At 44.6% G+C, this 13,055-nt stretch overlaps 1 protein-coding gene across 7 annotated transcripts; it reads right to left on the bottom strand.

The window, feature by feature from the left end:
• Positions 1–550: 550 nt before the first annotated feature.
• Positions 551–13,037, bottom strand: nln (neurolysin (metallopeptidase M3 family)). 7 transcript variants are annotated; one of them, XM_077586221.1, is made up of 15 exons: positions 11,440–13,037; positions 11,311–11,362; positions 10,680–10,802; positions 7,096–7,331; positions 6,815–6,963; positions 6,638–6,742; positions 5,708–5,810; positions 5,466–5,629; positions 5,244–5,379; positions 3,891–4,257; positions 2,884–3,085; positions 1,383–1,569; positions 1,178–1,306; positions 967–1,103; positions 551–894 (listed from the first exon to the last, which is right to left on the bottom strand). In XM_077586221.1, exons 1-15 carry the CDS (start codon positions 11,528–11,530, stop codon positions 745–747), a joined length of 2,331 nt encoding a protein of 776 aa, XP_077442347.1. In that variant the 5' UTR covers positions 11,531–13,037; the 3' UTR covers positions 551–744. The 7 variants fall into 7 exon arrangements, 6 of the variants coding, with proteins under 6 accessions (XP_077442347.1, XP_077442348.1, XP_077442345.1 ...); XM_077586222.1 differs by having other exon boundaries at positions 5,466–5,810; positions 11,440–11,481; positions 11,639–13,037; XM_077586219.1 differs by having other exon boundaries at positions 5,466–5,810.
• Positions 13,038–13,055: the final 18 nt, after the last annotated feature.

Below are 13,055 nucleotides of genomic sequence, written 5' to 3'. Positions count from 1 at the left end.
AAAGCAGTTGAATAAACAATTATGTAAAGTTATAGGCTACCTATAAATGTATCGAAAATTAAGGTAATCATATTTAAATGATGTTCTATCGGAAAGATGTACAAAATAGAATAAAATCAAATATGCAAAGAAACGGAATAATTTAGTTGTTAGATTAATTACCTTTGTGGACAATAAACTATTTACATGTTTTTCTATTTTGTGTCGACTCGTCACCGACAAGCATTTGTAATGCAAATGGCGCCCACTAACGGACGATTTATCGCTCGCAGGCTTTGACATTAACGACCTCAATGACCCCTTTTTCAGAGGTTGAAAGGTTAAAAACGTATGACAATTTAGAACATGGGTCTCAAAAATGTACGTGGAGACCACTGGAGATATAGTCTGGGTGTGTCGAGACTGCAACAAGTTATTTATTTATTATTATTATTATTTTTTTTTTTACTGTATTCCGTCTCCCGGGGTACTTTGCATACTCCGAAATCTCGTAATGACGTCTGATTTTCATTCAAGACATGTCAGGGTGGCCCATGTGCTCAACACAAACTATTATGTCTCTTATTTTATTATTATTATTCAAACATTATTTAAAAAAAAATCAGATGTAAACGTATTTAGAAGTTAAAATTGAGTTTAAAAATAGCACACTACAAAAAAAAATCATACAAAAGGACACACACACATTACAGAAGTAATCAAGAAACACATTTGGGTGAATCTCGAAAATATTCCCAGGATGCATCACAATTGGGCGTCCGAGGGGCCCGTCAGTCCCTTACAGTGGAAGAAGGCGTCCTGGCGCGGCGCCCGGCCCAGGAAGCGTTTCAGCAAGTCCGTGCCGTCCGCTGAGCCTCCCGCCTCCAGGATGACCCGTCGGTACTCTTTCCCCACCTGTTGGACAAGCGGGCCATGAATGAGGCGAGCGCACGGCCACTGTAGTCTTAGTTTTGGATTGGGACCCACTTCCGGATTGAAGATTCCTTCCTTTTTAAAGCGGCTGAAGTAGATGTCCGTGGAATAGACCTCGCTCCACAGGTAGCTGTAGTACTGCCCGTCGTAGCCTCCCGCCAGGTGGCCGAAGCTGGCCAACATGTTGGTGCCTGCGATCAGATTTGGTCGAAATAAATCACAATCTGTTATACTTTCCCACTTCATGGAATTCTCCAGAGATGACCTTCCGTGGCAGGAACCCCCAGGATGTCCTGGCATAGTTTAGCGTACACTGAGGCCGAGTCAGCGCCGGCTCCGGTGTGCAGCAACTGGTCCGCCTTACTCAGGACCACCTGCCGCAGGTTCATCAACCCTGAAAAAGAAACAGCAATGACGTGACTTTGTGGAGTCCTGATCCCACATGTTTGCCAACGGAGTAAGGTTCGGACCCGTGTTGGCCACCCGCGACGCGATGAGCTTGTCGAGCAGCGCCTCCGGGATGGCGGAGCCGTCCTTGTAGTGGCGCGACATCCTCCTTAGCGGCTCCTTCTCCCACGCCCAGTTCTCCAGCACCTGAGACGGAACCTCCACAAAGTCCGTTTCCACCAGCGTGCCGCTGAACTCCGAAAAGGTCGCCTGCTCAAGAGGTCAAATGAAATTTCGAGCTGTTAAAATGAATTGTTATTATTATCAAATTAATCAATTTGCCTTTTTTTATTTAAAATTGTCCAAATCCTCTGATTTCAGCATATCAACAGCAATTGTTCATGGATTTCTGTAGTCCTTTATTTTTTTATTTTTTTTAAGAAATCCCAAACCGTTCTCCTAAACCGAACACTTCCAGCCAGAGTCGTGAGGCCGTCAGGAGACCCGAGGAAGGACCAAAGAAAAGAAAGGAAAGTGATTTCTGTAGTCCTCCATGAAAGAAGACTGATTATCTTCTGTGTTTAATCAAAAATAACGGCTTTTGCAAGCATCTGTTTTTACTTTGGAAAACAATGACCGAACCGGTAACACAATAAAACGTCAACCCCCCCCACCCCCTTTATTTTTTTAACTCTTTGACTGCCAGACGTTTTCAGAAAAGGGATGCCGTGGGTGCCAGCCGATTTTAAGCATTTTGACTGATCTTTCAAGGTCCATAGAAAATTATGTGTTTGGACTATGGAAACACACATACTGCCAAAAAAAGATTGGACTCTCATCTTCCATCAGAAAAAAAAGTTTGTTTCTACCTTATTCCGTTTTTGAGTAATCAACAATAGAAAATGGTTAGTTTCACCTGTTTTGAAAAAAACGTCTTTTAACGTCTTTGGCACTCCTCCATAGGATTTTACTAAACGTTATTTAACGTTTTTGGCAGTCAAAGAGTTAAATCGCTATACGAATACAAAGTATGAAATAAGCACCAATCAATGGTTAATAAACAGTAATCAGGAAGAAAAAAAACTTTTGTAACACTTTAATTAAAATTAATCCGATTAGTCGATTGAATAATCGATAAGAGTAATTGATTATAAAAATATTCGATAGTGACAGCACAAATCAAATTCAATACAATCATTGACGAGAGGATTAGACTAGTGCATTTTCTTTTAGATCAATTTAGAACCTTCAACAAACTTAAAGGTATGCGATGACGTAAATATCAAATATGAGTTTCATAATAATCTCAGTTAGTCCGAGACGCAATTTACATTTGTTTGTTTTGTGTGTGTGTAAACATCAAAGACCTTCAACAACCTTTCATAACCAATTTTCGTAAACAAATAAAATTCAGTCTTCAATGAACTTAATGTACATGCTTTTGTAAACAACACAAACGACCTAATGTACGTTTTTTTCGTCAACATAAAAGACAACTATTGCCTTCGACAACTCTAAACGGCTATTTTTGTAAATAAATACAATTGAATATTTATTGAAGCCAACGTAACGTGTTTGACTCACCTTGGAGCAGATTTCGTGCATGACGTGTCCAAACTCGTGAAAGTACGTCTCCACCTCGTGGTGCTGCAGCAGCGAGGGCAGACCCGCAGCCGGTCTGGTGAAGTTGGCCACCAAAGCGGCCACCGGGAGGCGTCGCCCCCCTCCGGGGCCCTCGCACCCGGGTTGCAGGGAGAAGCACGCGGCGTGGCCGTACTTCCCTTCCCTGGCGGTAGAAATGGAACTAAGTCACATGACAGTTTGTGCTTGTACTTAATTTTACTTGTTAAAAACGATTTTACTTGTTGAGGCAGGGTTTTAAGTTAGGGTTTGAATCCCGGTGTTAAGGTTTAAAGTTATTTTTTTCAAATAAGGGTTTCAAGGCTGGGTTATGGTTTCAAACGAGGCGAATGGTTTCAAATCAGTGTTAGGGTTTCAACCTTAAGTTTTGGGTTTTAAGCCAGAGTTTGGAATTTGAGTTCAGGTTTAAAGCCTGGGTTAGGGTTTTAAGGTAAAGTTTCAAATGAGGAATTTAAATCCCGGGTGAGGGTTTCAAACAAGGGTTAAGGTTTCAAATGAGAGTTTAATGTCAAGGTTAAGGTTTGAAGTTAGGTGTTCAAGCCAAGGTTAGAGTTTGACGCCATGATCGGGCATTCAAATTAGGGTTTTAAAAGCTTTGAAGTTTGAAGAATTTGAAGTTTCAAATGACGGTTTTAAAGCCAGTGTTACGGTTTCAAGTTAGGATTTGAAGTCTCTGTAAGTGTTTCAAATCAGGTTAAGTTGAAGCCTGGGTCAGGGTTTCAAAGTAAGGTATTCAGGCCAGTGTTAAGGTTTGAAATGAGAGTTTCAGTTTATTGGGTTTGAAATGAGCGTTTCAAGTCTGGGTTATGGTTTCAAACAAGAGTTTAGTGTTTCAAGTCCAAGTTAGAGTTACAAATTAGGGTGTTAAGGCAGGGTTCGGGTTTGACAGTCTGCCTGGTGCATGGAGACAAAACCCTTTGTGTAGGAACTGGATCGGCTTGAGGTCTCACCTCGGGTGCAGGTCCAGGTAGAAGCGGCCCATCTCCTCGCCGGTGTCGCCGTCGTGGGCAACGTAGACCTGAACGTCCTGGTGCCACACGGGCGCCGCCCGCACCCGGCCGAAGCGCAGCCCCAGCAGGTCCTGGTAGATCCCCAGGAGGCCCTCGGTGACGGCGTCCAGCGGGAAGTACTCCAGCAGTTTGTCCTTGTCCACGGCGAACCCGCGCCGCTCCACCTGGGCCATGTAGAAGGGGAGGTCCCACGCGTTCAGACGCCCGTCGAAGCGCCGGCCGCTCCGCAGGCACTCCTGCTTTTTTAGCGCCAGCATGTACTTGCGCTCCTGAGCGCCTACCGGCTCCAGAATCTCCTGGAGAGCATCTTTGATGGGAGCAGAATTAGGGTTTTACATCCGTGGGGTAGGGCTTCAAAACGAGGATTAGAGGGCTCGAGTTTCCAAGCGAGGATTCAAGATAAGGTTTTCGGTTAGGGTTTTAGGGATCTTGTTAAGGTTTCAAAGAATGTTTAGGGGTTGCAATGTAAAGTTTTTGTTTCCAAGTAGTGGGTAGGGTAACAATTAGGGTTTCAAGTCAGTGTTAGCTGCGATTGGCTGGCAACCAGTTCAGGGTGTACCCCGCCTACTGCCCGAAGCCAGCTGGGATAGGCTCCAGCACCCCCGCGACCCTAGTGAGGAAAAGCGGTCAAGAAAATGGATGGATGGATGGATGGAAGTCAGTGTTAGGTTCTCTAAGTAGGATTTCTTGTTAGGGTTTCAAAGTAAATATTTGGGGTTTGCAATTAGGGTTTCAATCCAGGGTTAGAATTTCTTTTTTTTTTCTTCCTTTTTTTTTTTTCCCTGGAGAGCTCAGTATTGTTCATTCGGTAATTTTACCGATTTGACATGTCATCATCATTGCTCTTTTTTTTAATTTAAATTTTATTTTTATTTTTTATTTTGTATGTGCGTGCGTGTGAGTGTATTCATTAGTTCACCTAAAACCTATTAAAAAATCCCATACCGTTCACCTAAACCGAACACTTCCAGCCAGAGTCGTGAGGCCGTCAGGAGACCAGAGGAAGGACCAAAGAAAAGAAAGGAAAGTGAAGAATTTCTAAGTAGGTTTTGAAGGAACAGTTGCTGCTGTTTCAAATTTGGGTTTGAAGTCAATGTTAGGGTTGCTCGAGGGGGTTTCAAACAAGGGTTAGTTTCTCAAATCAGGGTTAGGGTTTCAAAATGCTGTTTCAAGACGGATATAGGGCTTGAAATGAGGGGTTTTAGACTGTTAGGGTTTCAAATTGTTGTTTCAAGTAAGACTAAACATTTGGTTTTAGGGTTAGGCTACTAAGTGGATTTGATAGGACGTTACTTAGGAAGGCGTCAACGTTGGTGGCGTCCTTGGCCACGTTGACCTCCAGCACGTAGTCGGCGTGGCAGCTGAAGCCCAGCAGAGACGCCACCTCGGCACGCAGCGCCACCAAACGCTCCAGGATCAGCGTGTTCGCCTGCCACACAATTCACATGTCGCCAGCTGGGCTTTGGGGGTGGGGGGTGGGGGTCTCATGTTGCCGTGACGTCGTCCCCCTCGTACCTCTTTGCACCTGCTGTGAAAGGCCGTCTCCATCCTCCGCCGCGTCTCGGGGTGGCGGCAACGTTTCATGACGGGGAAATAGTGCGGATAAGCCAGAGTCACCTTGTACAGGCCCGACGCCTCGTCCACATCCAGACCCGACAGGAAGTTCTCGGCCATGCCGTCTTTTGGGTGGGGGTTAGTCAAGGTGCCATGAGTGTGTGTGTGTGTGTGTGTGTGTGTGTTTGTGTGTGTGTACCGACCCAGCTGCTTCTCTGAGAAGAGCAGGAACGTGTTGTCCTCGTTCAGGTTCTTGTTGAACTCGATGGAGAGTTCAGAGATCAGCTTGGACTTTCTTTTGATTTTCTTTGGATGGTAAAAAGTTGGTTGGGGTTTCAAAGTTGGCCTTCAAGAGTGTTCAGATTTCAGGTCAGGGTTGTGGTTTCAAAGAAAGGTTAGGATTTCGGGTTTCAAGCAAGGATTTCGGGTTTCAAGCAAGTGGGCAAGGGTTGGGGATTCAGAAGCAGGGTTCTAAAATCGGGTAAAGAGTTTCAAGCGGGTTATGGTTTTAACCCTGGGTTAGGATTTTAAATTTGGGTTACAATGATATAAATTACAGTTCCAAGACTGATTTAGGGTTTCAAATGAGGGTTTCAAGACAGGGTTGGGGTTTCAAAATTGGGTTTTAGTTCAGGGTTTGATAGCAGGGTTGGAATTTCAAAATTGGGTGTCATGCCTGGGTTAGGCTTTCAAATGAGGGTTTCAGCATTTGAACGCGGGGGTTTGAAGTCATTATTAGAGTTTCAAATTGGTATTAAAATTGCAAATTGGGGTTTGAGGTCAGAGTTAGGGTTTCAAGTTAGGGATAGGTTTTCAAATTAGGCTTTTAAGTGGGGGTTGCGGTTCTCAATTAAAGGGTTTCTGAGTTACAGTTACAAGCCTGGGATTTGGGTTTTAAGACAGGTTTAAGGTTTCAAGTCAGGTTGGGGATTTCAAATTAGAGTGTAGGTATGGTTTAGGGTTTTAAACAGGGATTCAGGTTTCAAGTCTTGAGTTGATTTCAACCCAAGTTTAGGGTTTCCAATTGGGATTTTAAGGCAGGGTTAGAAGTTGTGATTTCAAGGTAGGGGTTTAAACCTGGGTTAGGGTTTCAAGCCAGTTTTGATCAGAACTAGTACGTAATCAGGCATCACCTCTCTCGTATCTGCAGACAGATGCAGTCCGTTCCTCCGACCCGACGACACCAGTCTCTCCAAGAAGCGTTTTTCCTCTGCCGAGACGTTTTCCGGAAGCGTCTTCTGCTCGCGGGAACGTCACCGACGCGTGTCAACGAGACGTGACGCAGTACGACGGATGGTGCGGGAGACTACCTGCAACGCGGCGATTCTGAGGAAGACGTCGTCCCTCATGCTCAGCTCCACGTCAAAGTCGCACAGACGTCTGTCGGCCTCGACGCTGGCCGAACGCACCGCCTGACACGGGCTCACGTACTGCGGGAAGTCGAGAGCGTGACGACGCACTGCGGACGACAAGGAACGCTTGGAAACAGCAAACATTTGCTGTGTCATGCAGCGTTGCGCATATAATGTTCGACTTGCTTGGCTGACATTCTAAGGTAGCAGGACATTAATGTAGCGTGTGCGGGCTTCACCCGCGTAATCCATCTTGACGTTGGCGAGCGCCCTCAGCGTGTTCTCGACACAGACGGCGTCCACGCGGAGGCGTCCAATCTCATCGTAGACCTCCTTCACACTGTTGACCAATCGCTCGCTCTCTGACCGAATGTCCTCCGGCGACCGGTCCCACCTCAGCGGGGTACTGTGAGCGTATTCCCGTGCGGGACGCGGCGACGCGCCGTTCAGGATGGTCATCCTCCACACGGGGTCTCTGCACAGAGTGACAGACGTTCAGATGGCCTAAGTTTATGTTGCTCACGGGCGACACATTCTGGGACGTCGCGCTTGGGATTCTTTCCGTGCTAAGCGGCGACTAGTGATGGGTCATTTGCGAACGAGCCGGTACAAAGAGCAGACACTTTGAAGTGAACGATGTCATTTCCCCTCTCTCTCTCTTTTCCTACGTCGCTCTCTCTTATTCACGTGTCTGAAATGAGGTTTGAGTGCTGCTCTGGAAGGGAGACGGGAAGAGAAAGGGGAGGGGGGCGACGGCATGCAGTGAGTGTACTACACACTAAGACTACCTTACACACTACATAACACACCTCATAACCTCAAGCTCACTAGCTAATGCTAATGTGTCATTCAAGGCCTCTGTGAGTCTGTGTGTGGTTTCTACTATAGTGTATGTTATGTGTTAACTAGTGGGTTGTGTTGTGTTCAATTTGTCATGTCGTGTACGTGAGTTGGATAAGTTAGCGTGTTGTGTAGTGTGTGTGAGATTGTGTTTAGTTTTTGTGTTGTAAGGTAGAATGTGTGTTGTGTAATATGGTCGTGTATGTTATGTACTTTGAAACACTAAACCTAATTAAAAACCCTACTTAGAAACCCCAACCCAAGTTAGTTAAGGACGTGTGTTATGTAGTGTAGATTAAGTAGTTACTGTGTTACGTTGTGTGTAGTGAAGTTTGTGTTGTGTAATGTGTCGAGTGTGCTAACTTTGCTTAGTAGTTTGTCTCGTGTAGCGTGTTTGTGTTCAGTATCACGGTATGTATTGTGTACTGTGCGCGAACGCGCGTTGTGCATCATGTTGTGGTAAGAAGAATGTTTATGTGACCAATTGAAATCGTGGCGCGTGCACGTGTTATTCATACCTGCCGAGAACGCGCCAGGCCGTCGCGGCTCGTGACGTAAACATGACGCACTTTACTGAAAAGATGAACAAAAAAAGAGCGAGCGAGCAAGAGAGAGAGAGAAAATGAAACGGAAGACTACTGTTGTCCGGGTAACAGTGGCAGCTTGTCAATCAAACGCCCCATCTCTTCTCTCTTTTTCTGTCACTTCCGGTATCAGCCCTGCATTTGCGCATGCGCAGGGGAGGACCAGGCTAGCTTGAGCTGTCCCGTGCGCGAGTGACGGCGGCGACTGTTATAAGCGGCCGCGGCTCAGGTAAGAGGATGCCGTTAAGCACCTTTTGACGGAATTTCAGCACCCATACTGGCATTCATTTGTTTTTGTATTTGCTTTTATGCATTCCTTTTTTGTGTCACGTGATCATCGCGTCGTCAAGAATAGAACTCGTTTGAGGCAGAGACGCCCACTTTAGCCATTTCTGTTACGCTCACGTGCCTCCAAACAAGAATTGTGCTTAAACGGTAAAATGACATTCGGCGCGGTGACGTCACAACCAGTGTGTCAACAATCGTCGGGAGGAGGATGGAGACGGGTGTGTATGTGAGACGCACGTGACCGTCTTTCCCGCGTGCATTGGTTTGTACCTGCTACCAGTGACGTCATCACGCACCTCGGGACCTCTATCTCCGTAACTAACTGCTCCGTTGATTGTTGTGTAATCGTGGTAGCTATTAGATTTAATTGTATTAATGTATAAAATATTCAATTATTATTACACAGTCAATTAACTTTTCTAGTATCTAATATTAGGTAGGAAGCTAAATTAGTTAGCTTACTGTTAGCACATAGTTAGCATAGAGTCATTATTTGATTGATTTTCGGACAATCACCCAACAAATTCAACAAACAAAAGTTCAGTTGCCTCGATTCAACATTTGCAGATTACATGACATGGAAGACTAGGCTACACAAATGTTCAATGACAAAGAAACCCCCCACAATTTTTCCCAAGCACGTTTGTATTTTTTATTGATATTGTGGCAGTTCAAAATGATTGAGGTAGCTATACTATTAGGCTAACAATACGTTATTGAACTAATCATGTAATAAATAGTTTTGCTATGACATCACGCAGCTCTGAAAGCGCCCGCCATGTTGGAAGTCAAAACTTGAAAAGCTAGTAAATTCAGGTACTCGCAAGTCAAGTTATCACTGTACTAAAATTGTATTCAAATGTACGTGTTTGTAGGTAAACATGGCGGTGGAGAAGCGCCTGGCGTTTTCTATCGTACAGTTCCTACGGGATCAGACGCACGGCGGCACGTTGAATTCCGACGAGCAGGAGAGCCTGGAAGGTACGTGGACGCCTGGTGTCAGATGTTATGTTGGTCAGAACCAGTCTGAACATCCCACTTTTGCCGCAGTTGCCATCCAGTGTCTGGAGACCACCTTTAAGATCAACGCTAGCGACTGCCACCTGGCGGCGCCACAACCTCTCATGGAGGTCTTCCTCAACTCGCTCCTAAAGGTGAGCGTCGATTTTGTTTCGGAATGTTGTAGATACAAAAAAAAAAAAAACATCGCCATGGATGTGTCTTTGATATGGAACATTATGGTCTTATTTTGGACACCCGTGGGGGGGTAATCTCTCTACATGTATCTTTGAGGTCTTAAAAATCACCATGAACATGTCTTTCAAAATTCTAATTATATAGAAAATAGCACATAAATAACCACGCATCTTTGTGTTTGAAAAAAAAAAAAAAAAAAAGAGACACTGAATGTGTCTTTGATGCCAATACTTTGATTTGTTGTTAAACACCAATACTGGCTGACCAATCATTTGTCATATTTCCCTCAGAATGACAACCTGAGTTTACCGGCGACCACTCCTTCGCCCGAAGATGCCGAACGAGCCGAGCAGCTAAAGAACGAAGGTGGCAAAGATAAGATACCATTTGATCGCTCGCCTTGTGTCACAACGTGATTGGTCTGCTTGTATCCGGATATGATATCATATGGACCAATGTTAACACAGTCGTATGTTTTCAGGGAACAATCACATGAAGGAGGAGAACTACCGATGCGCGGTGGAGTGCTACACCAAGGCCATAGACTTGGACCTGAGGAACGCCGTCTATTACTGCAACAGGTATTACCCGCGCGCTACGGTCATGCTATTGCTAGGTGAGGCTAATGCTGTGGTTGCGCAGGGCGGCTGCTTACAGTAAGCTGGGCGACTACACGGAGGCGACGGGCGACTGCGAGCGAGCCATCAGGATCGATCCCAGCTACAGTAAAGCGTACGGCAGGATGGGGTAAATCAGTGAAAAATTAAATGCATAAAAAAAAAAACATGATAAAATAAAATGATAAAACATGAACACATAAATAAAAATATAAAACGTGACCCGTGCTTTTTATGCTCTGCGCTCGCAGCCTGGCGCTAACGGCCATGAACAAATACCCCGAGGCCATTTCTTACTTCAAGAAGGCGCTGGTGCTGGACCCGGACAACGACACGTACAAGTCCAACCTGAAGGTGGCCGAGCAGAAGCAGAAGGAAGCCAGCAGTCCCGTGAGTGCAAGACGACACAAAACACCGGGCCTGACAAAAAAGAAACGAGACTGCGGCAGCCACACTCGTGACACTTAGTTGACTCACACATATACAGTAATGAAAATGGAAAAATGGAAATCCAAAGGGAATGTATAGATAAAATAATTTAAATATCTATGTAAAATTGCATGAATATGAACTACTAGTAAATGTAGTGAAATATTTTTTTTAATTAAATTTAATAAAATAACAAATACATGTAAAGAAACACTTTTAAAAAAATCATAAAATACAACGTGTTATAATGCAGATGGCCGCCGGTTTGGGATTCGACATGGCCAGTTTAATCAACAACCCCGCCTTCATCAGCATGGTAAGCGCAGCGCTTCCTTATATGGTCATCATTGCCACAAAGCGATCGATTGCAAAAAAAAAACATTTCCTATGTCGACAGGCAGCCAGTGTGGTGCAGAACCAGCAGGTGCAGCAGCTGTGAGTATCGGCGCCATCTATGTGTCAGCTTTGAGATTAGCTTAGCTTTTAGCATCTCACCAACCTCGTCATCCTTGTCAGAATGTCGGGAATGATGGCCAACGCGGTGGGAGGACCTGCCGCCGGAGTGGGAGGGTTGACTGACATTTCCAGTTTGATTGAAGCGTAAGTACAAGTTCACGCTTTTGCTCACCGTCATGATGTCTACTTGCTACTTGTACTTTTCCATTGGCCGCTAAATCAGGTACAACCAAATAGGGGCCGACATTAACACATTGAAGCATGAGACAAAGATAATGAAAGTACCAAGTACTGTACTTCCCTTCCCTTTATTTTGTCAATATTATATAATAATCTGCTGTTGCCAATTGAAAGGCGGATGTAAACATTACCTTGCGCGTTACCGACTTTTGTTTGTCCACCAGGGGGCAGCAGTTTGCCCAGCAGATCCAGCAGCAGAACCCCGAGCTCATCGAGCAGTTGCGGAATCACATCCGGAGTCGATCGTTCAGCGGCAGCGCAGAGGAGCACTCGTGATGCCTCAGGTGGGTGTTTGCGTTTGATTCCCGCACCTTCTGCTTTAATAAAAAAGCAAAACAAAAAAAACCCTCCTCCCTCTCTCTCTCCAAAATGACAGTCGCCTCACCAAACTGAGCCAACTCTCCCAGGCTGGACTCCCTGAGCTGATTGACAGCTGTGAGGAAGACCCGATATGAGGGCACTGGCACTTTGACCTGTGGATTTTTTTCCCTCCCCACTTTTGCAAGCCAAAATTTGAGATGCCAGTAAAACGACAAATTGTTCTCGTAAGTCAAGGTGCCACTGCATCACGTGATGTCCACTGTTGCTTTTTAGTCATGTGACTGACACGCCTGCATTGTGACATTGTCATTGCACTTTAGCGCCACTATATAATAACTATTCATTATGATAATGTATAACTTGTATAACTTAAAATCTTTATTTGTGTATGTTGTTTAAGTGTAAGGTTGCTCCTCCTGCATGCTTTCAAACTGGTATTTGGCATCAGAAGCTTTATAAAACAAATGAGCCACTTAAGACAAGAGTGGGCTAGCTCCATTTTGTGGGAAAGTGATTTAAAATTGCGGCTGTCAAGATCAAAGTTCAAATCTTTTGTCAAATCTATCACTATTTTATGATCAATGTGATTCACTGAGGCCAACATGCAAACGCACTGTGACCGCAGTAATCGGCTGCCCCCTTTAGGTCAAAATTAGAAATACACTTTGATTTAGACCAGCATTAACCGGAATGTTCGCGTTTTTCTGTATTATTCATTTCTGCACTTGTCTGGAAAATGGACATGCCAAAAGATGGTGTTAGCCCACTGTCGTTTTTCAGCGGCTCAAATCAGCTCTGCTGGGCCAGGAAGATGCTTCCTTCCAATGACTCCAAAAATAAAATGACATGAAATCGAAATCTTTTGTCATCGTTTTGTAATAGTTTAGATTTTTTAAATTACTTATTACACCCCCCCCCCACACACACACACACACACACATCATTCATTAAGAACATTTGTTACCCCAGAAGCAAAATGTTACAAAAAAAATTCAAATATCACTAATATCTTTTTCCCAGTGGAAATGATGTAACATTTTTAGAATTTCTAGTACTTGATAGTTTCTGTGTTTCCATTGGCAACGCAGGTACTACCAGGGACTAGAAATGGTACCTACTTGCTATCACCATACTATTTCTAGTACCTGGTACCATGTTTTTTTTTTCCGCTGGCAAACTCATTAATAGTGAGTAGGTACATACAAACATGCTAATTGTTAGCGTAAT

The sequence above is a fragment of the Vanacampus margaritifer genome, chromosome 14, assembly GCF_051991255.1.
Source record: "Vanacampus margaritifer isolate UIUO_Vmar chromosome 14, RoL_Vmar_1.0, whole genome shotgun sequence".
NCBI lineage: Eukaryota > Metazoa > Chordata > Actinopteri > Syngnathiformes > Syngnathidae > Vanacampus > Vanacampus margaritifer.
The sequence above is the reverse complement of the archived record's forward strand: the minus strand, read 5'-3'. Positions and strand labels throughout refer to the sequence as shown.